General features: G+C 42.6%; 1 protein-coding gene across 1 annotated transcript; it reads left to right on the forward strand.

Moving 5' to 3' along the window:
* The first annotated feature begins 1,923 nt into the window (after window positions 1-1,923).
* NPTX2 (neuronal pentraxin 2) lies at window positions 1,924-12,522 on the forward strand. The gene is made up of 5 exons (XM_030484697.1): window positions 1,924-2,568; window positions 4,071-4,287; window positions 7,784-8,028; window positions 9,450-9,629; window positions 10,887-12,522. Exons 1-5 carry the CDS (start codon window positions 2,116-2,118, stop codon window positions 11,112-11,114), a joined length of 1,323 nt encoding a protein of 440 aa, XP_030340557.1. The 5' UTR covers window positions 1,924-2,115; the 3' UTR covers window positions 11,115-12,522.
* Window positions 12,523-18,742: the final 6,220 nt, after the last annotated feature.

The raw sequence follows: 18,742 nt of genomic DNA on the forward strand, positions 1-18,742 counted from the left end.
TTAAAATCAGGATCAGAATTTTGAAGTTTATTTTTAAGTAATACGAAGTTCTTTTTATAGGGTACCATCACAATTCCTATTATAGAGGATGGGATCAAGCTGGAAAAAAGCAATAGACTACTGTTGTCCTACAGTAGGATGACAGGCCTTAAAGACAGGCAAAGCCACCATTTACAATCATTTTACTAAGTTTTTTCATACTGTTTTGTATGACATTGAGGAGAAACGAGCTATAATGTGATACAGATGTGACTGAATACTCTGACATGTTGAGCAAAGGTTTTGGTACATTATCGCATACAGACTTTAATATTTCTTGGACTTGTGTGGACTGGAAAGACACTGTGATGACAGACAAGATGTCCCCAGTATGCTTGCATGGTCCTCTTCATTGCAGCATCCAGAATTTTAATCAGCAAAATGATTAAGCAGTGATATCCTGTTGATTTCAATGGGAGTTAAATGTCTAACCATGAATTAGTCAGAGCCTCTGTATTTGACTGCGTACTTCAGTTCCATTCAACCAGGAAGCAGAGCAGTCTCTTGAGACCTGGTTTCCAGTCAAAAGGAGTTCAGACAGAAATCGGAGCTTCTAGTTGCTTATTGAGCTCTCCCCATCCTCTGTGTTCTCCCTCCTTGCATATGCAATATGAGCTGAATCTCTTGCTTGCATGGCCAAAGAGTGTCTGCAGTCAGCTTTGATTAGCGTGACTTTCAGACAGGACATTGCTGGAGGAGTTGAACAAATAAACTGGACTTCACAAAACAATCAGATTTAACTATCACTGCAATACACGCTCCTTCAAACTTGCTAACTCATTCTGTAACAAAGCAGTTCACATGGTGACTGAAGAAAGCTAAAAATCTCTCCAATTACGTATCCTTTATTATTTTTATTCATGATTATTAAAAAAGTTACATCTGTCATAGTAAGAGCTACTCACCCTATGGTAAAATGTCTTCAATTTCCATAGATAAACTTTCTAAAAATTTAAAATTCTACTCCAGGGTTTTAGAGTCCTAAGAGCAGCCTCTGCTGAAGCATGAGGAAATTGTTTCTCTATTTTCCTAGTAGAGGTAACAGTTCTTCTTGCATATCCATAAGAAGTCTGCAAGAACTGTTCAAGTTGGTGTTTGTATGGCATTTGGAAAAAGATACAAGCCTTCAGAGATTATAAATTTAAAGTAACTGTATTAGTGTTAAAAATATTGGATAGCATGAACAATGTAGCTAAACCTACAATGACCTTATGGTCCAACAACAGCCTTGTGGTACTCCATAAAAATTTCTGAAGCTTCTTATCAAAATGTCCCTTTCCCTCCATCATAAATTTGAATACTGACCTACCACTTGAACTATATCTCGGTTTTGTAATGACATCTTTTAGCTTAACTAGCTCACTGGCCCAGGCCAGCAGAATCCAGGCTGTGTGTGAAGTGGTTTGAGAGTTAGTGCTGATGCTGTACTTGTCCCTGCCTGGGTCACACGGAGATACCGTGTCCAGTTTTGACACCCCCCCTCCCCCCAAGAAGGACCTTGACAAGCTGGAGCGAATCCATCAGAGGAGATCATGGAGATGGAGCCAGGCTCTGCGCTGCGGTGTCTGGTGTGAGGACAAGGGACAGCGGGTATAAGCTGAAACAGGAGAGGTTCAGACTGGACATGCGGAGCAGCGTTTTTCCCGCGAGGCCCTTGGCCCAGAGGCACAGGCGGCTCGAGGCGGGGGGGCTCTGCAGCCTCCCACCCTGCCGGTCGCCAGGACCCGGCTGGACAAAGCGGTGGGACACGGCTTCGGGTCCGCCTGGGCCAGCATCCCCCGCTCGCCGCCGGCCGGGTCCCCCCGGCGGAGTTTCGGCCCCGGGGATCGCGCGGCGTCAGCGCCGCCTGCAGCCAACCAGCGCGCGCGGCGCGAGCCGGGCCCCGCCCTCTCCACGCGCCCGCCCTGGCTATAAAAGCCGCGGGCCGGCGGCGAACGCGGGAGCGGTGTGGGGAGCAGGGACGGGACAGAGCGGGACGGGGCGGCGGGACCTGCTTCCCCTCTCCTGGCATCGCGGCGCCGCCTCGGACCCCGCCCCGGCGTCCCCTCCGAGCCGTCGCCCCGATCACCAGCCGGGATGCTGCCTGTGGTCGCCGGGCTCCTGCTCGCCGTAGCCGCGGGTGTCCGAGGCTCGGCGTCCGGCACCCAGGAGAGCCCTCCCGGGAGCCGGTTCGTGTGCACCTCGCTGCCGTTGGAGGCGACCGGCGCGGGCTGCCCGCTGCCCCCGGTGCCCATGCAGGTCGGCGCGCTGCCCCCCGAGGAGGAGCTGAAAGCCACGGTGCTGCAGCTGCGGGAGACCGTCCTGCAGCAGAAGGAGACCATCGGGAGCCAGCGGGAGGCCATCCGGGAGCTCACCGGCAAGCTGAGCCGCTGCGAGAGCGCCGACGGCAAGTCCGCCGCGGGGACGTGGAGGAACGAGCTGGGCAAGGGCAAGGACACCATGGGCGACCTGCCGCGGGACCCCGCGCAGGTCATCGACCAGCTGAGCCGCACCATGCAGACCCTGAAGGACCGGCTGGAGAGCCTGGAGGTAGGGCCGGGGCGGGCCACCCCTGCCCACCGCATAGGGACTTGGAACGAGTTAGGTATGGCTTTGGGCAGCTGGTGGACACAGCTAGTGTGCTTAGTCGTGCTGGAGATAAATCCCAACTGGCCAAGCCATGGGAATGAGTTGCATGGTTGGCCTGTCTTGTTTTCTTGACTATATATCTGCTTGCTTCAATGGTTAAAAAACCCAAAGGGTCCCCCTGTAACTGTGTTCTTCCACTGCATAGGGGTGGGATTATGGTTTTCCTCATCACCAGCTTAGTTTCTGTATTGATATGTCTAAATCTGTCTTTCTGGGAATGTGACTTCATGGGGTTTGAGCTACAGAGCTGGCGTCTTGGGCAGTAAGACCTTGGCATATGGTGCTGAGCAGACCAGTGGTGATGAGGAAATTGTGTTGGGCAGATTGTGAAGATCAGATGATGTATTTAGAGCTGACATACAATAAAAGCAACCTGATTCTCTGTCTGTGAATAGAAAGAGTGTGTGGTCCAAGCCTGCCAGAAAGTGATTTCCACAAGCCTTTGAACAGTAGTTGAGTGGAACTCATGGAAATATTTTATAGAGAGTATTCCCATAGGAATCTTGCTGGATGTTGTTTTGCTTTCCACAGTCTGAGTCTCATGAGGACACACGTGTGTCCTCATGCTGCCCTCCAAACAGTTGGTAGTGATGTGAGGATGACAAGTAACTTCCTAAAGGTTGTTCTGTGAGGTCTGAACACTCTGGACTGCCTTTCAAGAACAGTTTTGAACGATCTGGTAGTGTAACACTTTTTTATTACTGTTGCTGTCTTTGTGAGGCATTTTTAGTTTAGGGCTGTAGAGAGAAACTCCACTAGAATAATATGGTAGGTAGAACCATTGGTTTCTTAGTATCATTAAAGATACCAGTGTTATGTGAGAGAGCATGGAGTGGGTTTTGTTTCTTTGGGGTTTTGAGGGTTCGTGGTTTTTTTGAGTGGCTAAAACTTACGGTTGATCTAAAGAACATCCGATTTCCTTACTCTGCAAATCAAAAATGAGGAAACTTTCATTTGGTAGATTTGCTTTTTGAAGTAGCTTAAATTTTTATTTATAAAGAAATAATAGTTCTTTTCTGTTAGCTTAAGCTGCCACTGTCACTTGCAGTAAGTAAACCAAAAGTTGGCTAATGTGCCACGTGTACCCATACTAATGGAAGTGCATCAGACCTGGCTCCCTATATTGATTTTTACTGAACTTAAATGTATGAAGACTCCTTCATATGAAACCCTGGAAACCTCTAACAAAAGTGCCCTTTTGTTTCAGGACCTGTTTGGCTACACTGTTGATAAAAGCACTGAATGTTACAAGTGCTAGAAAGCAATGCCTCTTTTGTACTTGCTGGAGAACTTGGTGATCTTGCCTTCCCTTTGAATCAGGAGCATGTCTTTATTTCACAGTTTCTGGTTTAGAAATGGCAATCTTTTTTTTTTTTTTTTTTTATTTCTCATTTCCACTAAAGCACCAGCTCCGAGCCAATGTGTCATATGCAGCACTGCCTAATGACCTTCGAGAGATGCTTCAGCGGAGGCTGGGAGACCTGGAACGCCAACTCCTGAGCAAAGTGGCTGAGCTTGAGGATGAAAAGTCTTTGCTTCATAATGAGACATCAGCCCATCGGCAGAAGACTGAGACAGCCTTGAATGCCCTGCTAGAAAGAGTGTCTGAATTAGAAAAAGGTAATCTATACAGAATCTAAAAGCTTCCCTGTGCTGATTAATTTTGTTTACTCCTTCTAGCACAGTAGTCTAAATGTTGGCTTTGAGGGCAAGACAGTTAAGGTGCTGGACTAAAAAGTAGGTGACAGTGCAAATACTTGGATTCCCTTTTTCCTTTTGTCACAAGCTTCCTGCTTGACAGACCTCTGCATGGCTTTGTCTTTCTGTCTCTTAATTTGGCATATGTGGGTGGTTAGGATGAAACTCTTTATTGTTTGTGGGATGGAAAGCTCTATAAGGAGGCAAGTGGAAATAGGAAGAAAGTATGACATTGGTGTCAGGTAAAGACCTAAATAATGTCAAATCCCTAGCTAAGTAGAGCTACCTTTATTTGGACTGAAAATCATATGGGCAAAATTTAATTAGCACAGCTGCCTTTGATGTAACAAATGGCATTTTATACCAGAACCATTTCCTGATGCTTTGGAAGTATTACTGTTTGTCTTTCCTTTCATGGCTGGTTATGACTTTGGTTAACTGCAGATACTTGAATTGTGTCATATCCCAAGTGTATAGCCTTCAGAGTTTACAGTAGATTACACATGGTACCACTGGGGGATGCTCTCTTAATCCTAGTCATTTATTCAGATACTTAGATTAATTATTACAGAGATCTCTATGCTTGAGTAGAGTCTGTTTATTTGAATTACAAATGCCCATGGAAGTGAACTAAAGAACAGAACTATCTCTCTGTATTGACTATATATTCCTGCAGAGTGGACTCTGTAGGACTGGAGTACCAGTAAATATCACTGCCCAATCTTTAAATGATTTTTCCAAGGTGAGTAGTCTCTCTGCTTAAAAGCAGCTTAATGGGCACGCTTTCACAGTGGTGCAAACATACATATCTCATGAATTTTAAAATGCAGCCTAATGGATCCATTTGTGTAATATTGCATCTATTTTTTTCATTTACAAAGTGTGAAGGAGGGGAAAAGGAAAGGAAGAAGAGGAGCTCTTCCCCTGGCTCTGTCATTTAGTATTTCCTGAGAGCCAAGATAAAACCTAAACCACAAATAAAGATCTCGAGGATTCATGGCATGTTGATGTCTTATGTGGCAAGTATTGCTAGTCCTTGTCTCTGAAAGATGTGACTCATATCAGCAACTCATCAGAAGGAGACAGGGAGTGGTGGGAGAACAAGAATGTGTAATCTATGTTAAAAATAGCCTGTTCCCACCTTTATTTTTTGTATGGGGAGAGCAGGCTGTGTTAAGTCTTGAGGGAAAGAAAGAACTTGGGCCAGAAACCAAGACACAGGCTTTGTTTTAGTTGTGTAATTTGCTCTCTTTCAGCGTGATTTAGCTGTTCTGTGCCTTTGGTTCCTCTGTCAAATCAAAGTGAGGGTAATAATGATACAAGAACTTAATGATTTTGTAGGTTAAATGCAGACAATATTTGAAGTGATCTGACCTCTTTTGAGAAAAGTATTTCTATTGTCCTTTTATTTTACGTGCCATATTGTTTCTTCCTGACAACTAAGTAGAGTGTCATAAGCTCTTCATTGTCCTAAGGCTAAATAAATGGAGGAAAAAGCCTAACTTCATAAGATGACACTGTGAACTTTGGTTTGTTGTTTTTTGTTTTTTTTTTTTTTATCTGTAGTTGAGACAGCTGTCTTAAGTTGCCAGTGGGGCAGAAGAGTGAAATTTGACAGCTATTGTCATTCCCAAAGTCTCTGGTAATTCCTTCACCAGTTATCTCCATTGGCAGCAGTAGATGATGTTTTAAAAAGCAGGACTGGGTGGAGAAATAATCCTGCACCTAATCAGCATGTGATTCAATGTGATTCTTAGCTTTGCTGGAGACATGACTCCGTGTGTCTAAATCTATTGCCTCCATCACTAAGAGGGAATAACTATTTCTTGCTTATCTTGTCCAAAAATAGTACACATTCTGTAGGAAAAGGATTGTCTTATCCTGTGCATGTGCACATTGCTCTGGAGGATCTTGTAATCATTTGGAGTTGTGGATGTTTTCAAGTCATGAGAACAGACTGAAAAATATAAAAAAGATGAATATAATTTGTTCTTTTTCAACCCATTATTGCTTCCTTAAGTTCTTTCAGAGTGACTAATGCTCTTAATGGGATATGTTTCTTTTATGTATGTGAGATTGGTTGTACCAGCCTAGTGGAGGTTGCTTAACATTAGTCTTAAGACCCTGGGGTTCTTTTGCCTAGAGTTTAGAATATTTCAGTTTCTGGTCTGTAAGTTCCTCAAGACAAATGTAACATCAGATAAGCTTTTTCTTCTTCCACCCCCTCATTCTGTGAAAAATGCAGTCAAAACACTTCAGTTGCTTCTGAGAATGGGAACTGAGAGAATGCCAACAGTTTAAAAATTACATATGAGGATTGTGGCAACCTTTTGCGACAACAGCTCTTCATTTGGATTGGAGCATGAAGTTCTGTGAGGGGATTGAATTTGTTTCAGGAATGTATGTAAATGTAAATGAGTAAATGAAGTGAGTGGGACTCAGAAGAACAGGTTGCTAAATGGTTGAGGGTGACACTCTACTACAGAACTGTGCCACAAAATAAAACCCCACAATGTGAGATTTCTCTCTTCTTAATGTTTAATTCTAGAAAATTACTTGAATCAACTACATAAGAAGTATACACAAACTATATAATACAGAGTATTGCAGGTTTAGGAAGTTTTAGTCTTAAGGGTTCTCAGTTTCATGAACATCTCACTTTTTTATCACATGTTTTAGAAAAAGCTAACTATTAATTTCTGTTTTTATATTAAAACTAATGTCTGATGTTTCGTAACTTCATATTGCATTTTTCTTCAGGTCATTTTGAACTTCAGCTTTATGTTTTTGTTCAGATCTCCTCCTGATTTGTCTATTGGGCAGAAATCAGTTCTGCTGAATTTAACTCTGCTTTCTGGACTATGGCAGATTTTTCTTATTTCAGATTGGCCACCCAAAATGGGAGCATCGACCTGTTTCTCAGCCTGCTATCTGTAAAATGGAGATGCTGCTGCTAACTCCCTGTGTAGCAGGAGTAGAAAAAGAAATACTGGTTTGGAAGCACTGTGATGCTTTAATAATGAGCATACCAGAGAATCCATGTTTAGTAACAGTAAATATCTCTTAAACCAGTTTGAATTGTTTGAAACAGGCAGGCCTCCAGCCATGAACTAAGCAATGAAGAAAGAAAATATTTAACGGCCTCTTGTTAGTTGTCTGCCATCTATTCTTTTGCTCTAAATGAGCAGGAAGAATAAACTAAGTAATTAGCATGATGTTTATAACATCTAGCTGTATTTTTCTGTGCTGCAAAATCAGCATTCAGTAATACTACTTCAGTATAATTTTCTTGTGTACCTCTCTAAAGTGATTAAAATTCCAAAGATTCTCAGTATCAATTACATCATTTCTTAACCTGAATTGCGAATACATTGTTTTGCTTAATGTTAAAGGTTTTTCTTCCTTGGTGTAATTCTAGGTAACAGTGCATTTAAGTCACCTGATGAATTCAAAGTCTCCCTTCCTCTTCGCACAAACTACTTATATGGGAAGATCAAGAAGACTCTGCCAGAGCTTTATGCATTTACTGTATGCTTGTGGTTGAGATCAAGTGCTTCTCCTGGAATTGGCACTCCATTCTCATATGCTGTTCCTGGGCAGGCTAATGAAATTGTCCTTATAGAATGGGGGAATAATCCAATTGAACTGTTGATCAATGATAAGGTGAGTATTGAATAACTCTTCTTTATTGTCTGCATAATCAGAATAAGGCCCAAACCCTTGATACCTCCCTAGTAACTCTTTCATTCTCTGAGAGAAGCCAGTTCTGGGCCTTTGAGATGGTAATGTCTGCTTATGTGGTGGTGTCCATCTGTTTTCTGCAGGTCCATGAAAGTACTTGAAACGAAGTCAAATGGTACATATATTTGTGTGTTGAGTCAAAGTGGTGAGACATGTAGATGTGCACAAACTTACACGTCCTCTGAATTTACTAGCCCATCTCGTTTCTTGTTTTATGAAATCAAAGCAGTATTTGATGCCACATTACTGTAAAACTGGTGATATCTAAGCCAAATGCAGTATTTCTATCTTTCTAATCCTAGAAGTTCAGATACGTTAAGAGGAATTTTTCAGAAGATGTAGAGCAAAAGGCGTGTAATTGTGGCTGGGGTTTTATGCTTAGTGACTGAACATCTGTTTAAATACCATTTTTTCAGACTTTAATTACAAAAAGCACAATTGTCTCACACTGTTGCATACCACTGATGGTTTCTGACAAGCTTCAGAGTGAGGCTTGAGGAAAACAAGACCCGTTGAAACTTAGCATTAAAACTAATCACTTTCTCCCTACCTTCAGTTGGGTTTCCTAGTAACTCGCAGCTGTCTGAGGGATCAGATGTTTACAGATCTACAGCTCAGGGTGGTTCAGTCATGTGGCTAGTTAAGCACTTTTAACAGTCTTATCCTCCAAAATCAATAAAAGTGAAAAGCCAATTATTTCTAATGGGTTGTGGAAAAGAAGGAAACTCCATTTTGCTTATCTTTAGCAATAACTTATTCTCTTCAATATTTTGTCAGTACTATTAACGTTCTGTGAGGCTTTTTTTTCCCCTACGTTACTGCTGCTCCATAGCCCACTGCATTTGTGTCTTTCTGTTGCCTTGAGTAAGTCTTCAGATCAAATTCCTAAAGGAGCATAGTTCCTCCTTATTTGGGGTTCTATGTAACAGTTCCCATAGGTTTTACCAGAAGCAGGCAGATTCATTTGTCAGAGTTGTTACTGCAAACGGTGCTGGCAAACCCCAGATTAAGAGAAACTTAATGTGAGCACTGGATGGAAAGTTAGGACTAACCACTGAGATTTAAACAACAAATGCCACATACAGGATCAGTGGATTGATAGTAGCTTAGACTCTGGTATTTGTGTCACTTGATTCTAGATGAAAGAAAAGCTCACATCTAGAATAAAAAGTGTGGCTGTGTTTCTGAATACAGGAGAGTTGGAACAAAGTAGAAAGATGTGGACTAACTTCTGCCTCTGAAGCTTTTGCTTCTGAGGACAGAGTAAATGCTGCCTCTCTAACTGTTGTGCTTGAGCTGGTAGACTTGGTTTGCAACATGCATTATTCTTTGGGTTTTTGTAGGTTGCCCAGCTCCCTCTCTTCATTAGTGATGGGAAATGGCACCATGTCTGTATAACATGGACAACCAGAGATGGAATGTGGGAGGCTTTTCAAGATGGTGAGAAGCTTGGGACTGGGGAGAATCTTGCTCCTTGGCACCCAATTAAACCTGGAGGTGTCTTGATCCTGGGTCAGGAACAGGTGAGTGAATGACAGTGTGTTCCAGGGTTTAAAAAAATAAAATCAAAACTCCCCCAACAGCAGCAGTGAGGAAAATTTTATTAAACCCTTGTTCCTGTTGGAAAAGACCTTTAAGATCATCAAGTCCAGCCTTTACCCAGCACTGCCACGTCCACCACTAAACCGTGTCACTGGGGGCCTCATCTAAACAGTTTTTGAACACTTCCAGGGACGGTGATTCCACCACTTCCTTGGGCAACCTGTTCCAATGCTTGACAACCATTCTGGAGAGGAAATATTTCCTAATATCCAATCTAAACCTCCCCTGGCACAGCTTAAGGCTGTTACCTCTTGACCTGTCACTTGTTACTTGGGAGAAGAGACCAACCCCACCTCACGACAACCTCCTTTCAGGTACCTGTAGAGAATGATAAGGTCCCCCTGAACCTTCTCTTCTCCAGACTAAACACCCCCAGTTCCCTCAGCCGCTCCTCATAAGACTTGTGCTCCAGACCCTTCACCAGGTTCGTTGCCCTTCTCTGGACGCTCTACAGCAACTCAGTATCTCTCTTCTAGTGATAGCAGATGCTCCAGCTTACTGTTAAGTGGCTGGCAGGCTTTCTGTAACTCATGCTGTTTGTCTGTACTATGCTTGGTTCTATCCTATGCTATCAGTTTCATGTGAGTGTGATCACACAAAATGTGTGATTTCTGTCCTTGAGCAGTGGATGGAGCAAACACTTTTAGGCATATGCAGTAGCAGTCTGAGTTAGTCATTTGGTACAACCAGAAGAAGCCTACGTATTTAGAACTAAAGATTGCATCTTAGAGACCCTGCAGACAATTGGTCAAGGGCTGAGGTTACAGTTTAATCTTTAGCCATAAAGCTTTTGGAGTAATCTTGCATCTCTGCAGTTCTTGCTGAAGTTGTCCTGTGCCAAGCTTGCAAAATGGCTCCTAAATTAGCCTCAGTATTTAAAGCTGCCTTCCTGCTTTACTGCTTGGGGGCAGGGTTAGTTATATGTGCTTTGTGTGACGGTATGCAGTCACTACTGTTTGCTTTGAATTGTTTTGACAAATTTCAGATTGAGGCTTTTAAATGTTCCACAGAATGTCTTGTTCAAATTAGCCCTTTTAGAACCTTGAAGCTGTTTGTCTCTGTGACCTAGCTCTGCACCACCTTCTAGCAGTGTGGCTCGGGGGAAGGGTCTTCAGGTTGGAAAAAAGAAAATGCTGAAATAACCTTCTCATCTAATCCTAACTCTTGTGTGCCTAAAGGACACAGTAGGAGGAAGATTTGATGCAACTCAAGCCTTCGTTGGGGAGATGAGCCAGTTCAATATATGGGACAGGGTCTTAAAAGCTGAAGACATCATGAATATTGCTAACTGCTCTACCAACATGCCTGGCAACATCATACCCTGGGTTGATAACAACGTTGATGTGTTTGGAGGTGCTACTAAATGGCCTGTGGAGACTTGCGAAGAGCGTCTGCTAGATTTATAGCTGCAATTGTTTCCCATTCAAGTGCCCCCTTTAGTAGGACAATCTTCTGTGCAATCTGAAGCACTTATTTTTCTCTCTGCCCATTCCCAGTCTTAATTCCTCAAAAGAGTAAAAAAAAATTGAGTAAACTGCCTCAGTGCAAAGATAGCTGCTAGTTGGGGGCATTGAGCCTTACACTGAAAGAAGCACTTCTTGGCTAGCACAGCCCTTGCTTTCTTATGGCCTGATCCAAAAATATGCTTTGGCCTGCAGCAGCCTTTTGGTTAGGCCTGAGTTTAGTACATCAGCTCTTCTGGCAGGGAGGGGAACAGGCATGCACATGTTAACTACAGTAATCCCATTGATCATGTGCAGTGCTGACAATGCGTCCAGATGAACACACTAAATGTGAATCCTCCCTTCCAGTCTATTGTCTCCCCTTTGAATGGAAGCCATTCTTTTTTAGCCCTTTTTAAAGAAATCACTTCATCCTTACACTACAGTGGTTATGGTGCAACTATGGGTAGAGCAGAACAGCCACTGTCTGAGTGCAAGGGTCTTGCTTTTTAATTTGCAGATTAGAAATCTTTGGTTTATGGTAAGGAGGCAATGTATCTGAGACATGCTAGTCTAGTTCAGTTTGAAGAGAGGTCTGTGTCATCAGCATAGCCCCATTGAAACAGAGCTGCTTCAGGTAAGGTTCTGTCCCAAAGCCTGTCTCTTGCTAGCCAGGATCCCAGCATAGATGGATGAATGAAAGATTGTAATTGTATTTTCTGTAGGATGAATGTACTGAATTTGTAGTGACCTGGACTGTAAACTTTTCTCTATTGTTTCTCTTGCTTTAGTCAATGTCTTTATTTTTTTAAATATACAAGCTGTGACTAAGTGAATTTCCTTTTTGGTTTGTTTTGAAAGGCCTTTTTATGAGCAAGTGCCAAAGTTCAGTTTCTGCTTGCTGAGAATTGCTATATATTTTTCCAGCATAAGTCTTCTGCACTGTTTTCTATGTTATTATAATGGTCCTATGAAATATGAAAATGTGCTGGTTTTTCAATTCTTGTTGATTGTCTCTTCTGTAAGCACTGGGCTGACTACTATATTTTTTTATCACTTTCTCTGAATATTTTGCAGTGTTGCTGTTTCCTTGGCATTGACGTGACTACTTGGTTTGTGGCTTGCAGATAGCAAATGCACTGTAACGGGAAAGAGTTAATACTTTTGTTATTTAAAAGAAAAAGGATTTAAAGGGGGGGGAATTTATAAAGCTAAATATCATATTTATTTTTCATATGTTTGAATTGTAAGAATAATATGGTGACAGTCCCATTTGTAGGATAAAGTTACATATTTCCATTAATATGTAGTATGCTGTTCTTAAAAGAAAATTCTTATAATGAACTTTTAATTAAAATGCACTGTCAAATGAGTCTTTTAATTCCTTTAAAAGTCACACAAGATGCTGAATGTTCTCTTTCATAGCTGATATCAGTTCAGCTACTGTCTCTCTACACTGGTTGAAGTACAGTCCTGTAAGAAGTTATCTTTATTCCCTAAATGTCTTAAATCACAATCTTCAACTAAAAGGGGCTTAGGTGTGCACGTAACCTGAATTAGGGAGAGAGTCTCCACATGTGGATGCAAAGTGTCTGAAGCTCAGGCTGAGATCTGGTTTCTGCCCCTGCGTCTGTGGTGTGGCCTGGCATACAGTGGTTTCATTGGAGCAGGATAGGATGCAGAGCCCACGTTCATACTCATTTTTACAGTTGGGATAAATTGAAAGTATGACCCCTTCTGGGTGAAGGACCAGTTGTAGGCAACAGAAGTGTCCCAAATCACTGTGAAAAGAACTGTTCAACACTGAGATGACTTGTTGAAGTGTGATAGCAGAGGCACTAAGGTAGAGTAAGTTGTTCAGCGTCCATTGGGTCTGACAGTAAACCAAATGCTCTGCTTGGTAAACTAGCAATTTGATAATGCTTTCTATAAGAGAACAGCCAGCTGGGGCAGAAGTGCTTGTCTAGCTCTGACGTCCTTCTCTGGCCATGGAGATCTTGAGGTTTCTATGAAACATCGCACAACTTGATTTTGAACGTTTTTGTTCTGATTGGCCTTAAACCAAACACCACCACCCTGCCCCACAATAGTACTTTCCTTGCCCTAAGGAAAAAAGCCATCAATATCCAAAGAATCTGTTTTAAACTCAGGGAGAGTGTAAATTTCTCATCTCACATGGGCTGGATACCAGCAGAGGAATCAGCCCTGCAGTCAATTCACCTTTCTTCATCAGCTCTTTTCAAAATACACTGGAGGAACTGAAGTCTGGAGTTGTCTGTGCTGGGGTCTGCCCTTTCAGCTCTTGCATATTTTACTCTGTTAAAAGGTGCAATGGGAAGTTGTCTTGGACACATCCCTGTGTGGCTAGGAGCCTGTGTGTGGATATGGTCTATTGTTTCAAACACTGCCTGGGGGTCTGTATTAATTTGTTGGTGAGGGAAGCAGAGGCTTTTTACACTTCCTTTGGCCATGTAGAGTTATTTAAACATGCTTCCCATCTGAGAGCTGTCTTTAGCACTGCCTTTAGCAATAAACACCTGAGTGAAAAGCCTCACCTGCATGGGGAGGTGATTGGGGTGGGGGCTGTAATTGTTGGCTTTGGGCAGAGGTCGAGCACCTGGTCCAGGGGCTGGTGTTAGGCTGATGCTGCTGGGTGCCTGCTTCCTTCCTTGGGCTCTGCTTGGCTGTGCAAAGGAGCAGTGGAACTTCTCTTCAGCGTGGAAATCAGCACTAAAAGTTGGGGTTTTTCTAAGGTACGTCAAGGTGCTCAGGTGAGAATGGTTTGGGGACATTCATCCTGTTGCAACCTGGCCTGGAGCTGGAATGGGTCTTTTCTTCTAAAGATAAACAACTTAGTCCTCTGGATTTGGGTTTGTTTGGTTTTTTACTGGTTATGTAACCAAGATGGTAGGGATTTAGGGGGAGGGTTTGGGGGTTTTATTTTTTTAGACACTGACTATTCAGTATAAAACCAAAGCCAAGGACTATATATTCTACTGAAAAGTGTGGGGTTTGTTTTGTTTTTATATTTCACTGTGTATGCTCTTCCTTTTGTGCACTAGTACCTTTTTCATTAGAAAGAAAAGATGTGTATTGATTTTTGTACCTTTATCTTGTGATGAAAAGCTACGGCTGTTCCTCTGCTGCTCCACATTCCGGGAGTCACATGGTTTATGTGCATATATAAGCAGATGGCAAAACAGGAGTAAATATTACCATATTCCAGCGTCTATACTGTTTATGGAGCGTGGAAGTGACAAGACAACCTTCAGTTCCCAAACTGCTCTGAATACACAGAAGTAATAACTTATGGAAAGCTGACTGACAGCTACAGCACTTGGAACATGCAGTAATGCAGATTTTTAGAAAATCTGTTTCTGTTTAAAACCAGACAGAGTGAGGGCTCCTAAAAGCAGTATCAGTGATCTGAACAACTCAGATTACTGCGGTCGCTTGGGAGCTGTGAACTGGCTAGGTCTCTACATGGCTTTTTGGGTGGGAATGCTGTTCAGTTTCTGTAACTGCACTGTTGTGTTTGTCTATACTTGTGGCACTCAATGGCTGTTGAGCAACAAAGAATCTACCATTTGGTATGTTTAAATCCAGGTTATATTTCTTCAAAGACAAGTTTTTTAACTAACTAGCTGGCCATTAGAAAATGTAGATTGTATCATACGTATGGTGTTTGCTTGGAGGCTTTAGCTACACGCTTGCTGCCCGACTAGAGCCAAGTGTTGCTGAGAGGAGGAGGACTGCCTCTGTGCATCTGTAATCCCAGTGTGAATGAGAGACAGATTCCCTCATGCAGTGACTTACTGATGGGTGGCACTTGTTCATTAAACTGTTAGTTTAGGTCTCAAATGCAAGGAAGACCACAGAAATTCTTGCCAGTAAAGCTCTACCTTCATTTTCACACACACTTGCCCAGTATTTCAGACATGTGAGACTGCCAGAGAGAAGCTGAATCTATTTTGCTCCAGAGACCTGGTTTCCCTCAGGTCTTTTGTAAAGGCAAAATGCATCTGGTAGCTAAGCTGATGTGTTGTGTTAGGTGTTTAAAGCTGGCACTTTCTCAATCGGGATAACCGTTGTAAAAAAATATGTATGTAACTGCAGACTAGATAATTCTTCTCTGCTAATGACACCTGTGTCTATGTATAAGGATTCTTCATCCAGCTGATTTCAGTTATCCAGGTTGGGAGGGAATACCAGCTCCTTCTACTGCACCATCCCTGAGGGGACCTTAATCTTCCTAAGGGCGCAAATGCAGGATAAAGTGGCCTGGCTGAGGCTTTTATGACAGATGATGTTCCCTTGATACCACTGTAGGAATCTGAAGCTAGGCACAGCAAGGACCCTGCTGAAACAGAGACCTGCTAGTGGAGAGTCAGGTACTTGCTGCAAAAACAAAAGGTATGTCTTGGTAGCCAGGGAATCTGGTGGTTTCGAAGGTGTTGCAGGACTTTTCCAGAGATCTTTCACCAAAATTTTGTTTTCTTTCTTTTATACAAAGAAAAAGCTGGACCTTTATAATATTCATGGTTTAGCTGTGAGGCTTGAATAATACATGAGTTTTACAGAGCTAAAAATCTTCTGGAAAGAATGGAATTAATTGCACCCCTGGCTATAGCTGTTTTTAAAAGGCTGCACTTAGAAAAGTATAAATTTGCACAAGGAGTTCAGAGGTCCGCCTCTTTCTCCACAGGAAGGCTGGGCTGGTGTTCTGGCAAAGCTTCAAACACAGAAGCTCCCTGATGGCTTGATGCTACTGAGAGAAATTGGTTTGTTTATTAAAGATGCTTTGGCATTTCACCTGAGGTGGCTCCCAGCACATGTTTGCCCAGGCAGTTTAGCTCCTGACACATGAAGGGTGCTGAGCAGTTATCTTTGCAGTACCACTTGTTCCCTTGATACCAGTCAGCTTACACAGAATCACAGGGAGCAGAGCTTGCCTCACAAAGGGCGGTCTTGAGTGTCTGTGGCATGATGTGTTTTTCTTCTGTGCTAGAAGACGTTTGCAAGAGGTTTGCCCTGGCTTTTAGATCACTAAGCTGTTCCCACCAGTGGTTCTGGAGTGCTTATTAAGTATTCAGAGAGGTAACTGAATGACTATTTCTTAGGATGGCTTAGGTGGTTTTTAAGGTATTAGACACTCTTTTACTTTGCATCTTTCAAAACACTTAAACCAGCTTACGAGTAACTTCAAATCCATATGCTTTGGGTTTGAGTCGTTTTAGTGCAGCAGATTTTGTCACCTAGGCTTACTTCCACAACAGAAGATCGCTCTCCTGACCTCACTGGGCAAAAGGAAACCTATTTAAAGGATAACCTCATGTGTTAAAAAGAATATGCTAAAACCTTTTGGGTAAGAACACTAGCTAAGCAGGTGATTTATAACTTTCCTTTTTTATTATTATAGTTGGTGTTTGCTGCTGATGTGCACTGGGAAGCCTGACATGATACTGTCCCACATGTAGCTATTTTATCTGCAACAGGAAGCAATTGGTTTTCCTCCCATTTCAGAGGGCACAGAGCAGGCAGTTGCCTCCTCTCTGGTACAGAGCTGGGAAGAGATTTTCCTGTGCAGCCACCTTCTATCTCTGCAACTGTAAAAGGTTCTGGGAGAAATGATCTGCACTGACTTTTAATTTCATATGAGATTTCCCTGAAGGAGATATTTGTGTCTGACAAAACAGGACAGACCTACATTTGCTTTCCAGGGATGGTGTAGCTCGCAGCAATGTGCTGTGTTTTAAGCTAGGGTTTCTCTTTTTTCCTTTCCTGCTTGCTTTATGGCAAATTTTAAATGGTTGATAAACACCTGTAGTAAACTACAGATACACATTGGCAAATCACCCTTTTTTCCATTAAAGCAAGCTGTTAGTTACTGTGCAGAGAGTACATATCCTCCAAAGAGATCAGATTATTTATGGCAGTGCATTAATTAGCTTTTTCAAGGTTTCTAAGGTCTTGTAGATACTTCCAGCTCCAGGGATAATTGCAGTAGGTAAATACCTCTCTACATTAAGTATAATTTAACAGAAAACAGCTGTCGATGTGTGCTTCAGACTTCTGGCCTGTTGGAGGCTCTTGTCAAGCGGAAAATTAGCACCTACAAGGCTTTTTGCGAGGGAGTGATGAGAACTTGCTAGTTGAGTAACTATGGTGGCCACAGATATCCAGACAATTCAGGGTGCTTCCAAAGCTGGTTTGGCCACCAGTTTTCTTGTGTAGACCTGTGCTGTCATCTGAATTCTGAGGCTGTCCTAGCACCCTCACTCACTCATCATGCCTCTCACTTTGGTCTTAGTAAACAGCAGTTCTAACTCTGCTCTTGTGTTCATCAGCAGCTCTGGTGCTTTTTCTAGTGGCAGTTCTGCTTTTTTACTGAGATCCAGGCTTTGTGCATCCCACCTCTTGAATTTTTGTGTGTCTGTTCACAAGTATTTGGCATTGTTCAAATATGCTGCTATGGTTACTCAGGCACCACTGACTGCACAGGTCAGCCTGGAAGAGCTTTAAACAAAGTATTTGGGACAGAATGCAGCTCTTGCTTGTTAATTTAAAACCTGGCACATCAGTTTGAACAGATTACATAGAGGATAATGTCTTTCTTTTTTCCCCTACACTTGGGATTTTGAAAGAACATAAGAAAAATATTGTCTTGACGTGAATCCAAGCAATGACAGTGGCTCCTGCTGAAAATAGAAACTAGCCTGTTTGTTCTGGGAATTGCCTGAAGGCCGGCTGGGCTTTGTGCGCACAAGTGGAAGTAGGATGTACAGAACAGAGCAACCTATTGAAGAGTACAAGCTTCCTCAGCTGCGTCAGTGCAGATCAAGCATAGCTCTGCTGATGCGAGTGGGACTCACTGCAGATCTCCACCACAGTGTGACACCTGTGCAAACACTCAAGAGCCAAATTTTACATCCCTTGGGAAGTGGGAGGGGATGATTCTTGCACCTCAGTTTGCCACCTCATGGTCAGGGTAAGGCATGAGCTGCTTGCTTCTGGAGACTGGGGCTGAGATTTTTGGAGTGATGAAGATACAGAGTGCTGCATGAATGACCTGTTGAGGGCTTTAGCCCTGATTTTAACCTTCTAATCCTGACTGAATCTTTGAGCTGAATGATGTGGTGGGACCTAAAAGAACTTGAGTGGGATCTGTTCTGTACTGCAACATGGGCAGAGTTTAAAAAAGGATCGCGGTAAAGTGACTTTACAGACACATAGTGGTGCCCGCACTAGTCTATGCCCTTTAATACCTTTCTGGTTACTTCACGCTGGAGAAATTAATTTCCTCCTCTGATTACAGTGAAGGCAAAATTTCCGTAGACTTGAATGGGAGAAGAATAGGAAGCTGTTTGAGACAAGTCTGAGCATGCTGGTAAAAATGAAACAAAAAAATCTGGTGTGACTTTCAAGCTATTTTTAAAAGCACAAGCTGGAGTGGGTTACTCTGAATCACTGGAGTCTGTTATGTCCTTATTTTATTTTTCTTATTTTCACTGAGTAATTTTGAGGACACAGTGAGAAGACAAGTCTTTAGATATGGGTTATATGTGTTAACGGGGGGGAATGTGCTACCATTT

This window comes from Strigops habroptila, chromosome 4, assembly GCF_004027225.2.
Source record: "Strigops habroptila isolate Jane chromosome 4, bStrHab1.2.pri, whole genome shotgun sequence".
In the NCBI taxonomy this organism is placed as follows: Eukaryota; Metazoa; Chordata; class Aves; order Psittaciformes; family Psittacidae; genus Strigops; species Strigops habroptila.

Coding starts and splice junctions, on each gene's coding strand:
- NPTX2 (XM_030484697.1), top strand. CDS start 2,116: ATGCTGCCTGTGGTCGCCGGGCTCCTGCTCGCCGTAGCCGCGGGTGTC. Junction 4,288..7,783: donor AGTGTCTGAATTAGAAAAAG/GTAATCTATACA, acceptor GTGTAATTCTAG/GTAACAGTGCATTTAAGTCA. Junction 8,029..9,449: donor AACTGTTGATCAATGATAAG/GTGAGTATTGAA, acceptor GGGTTTTTGTAG/GTTGCCCAGCTCCCTCTCTT.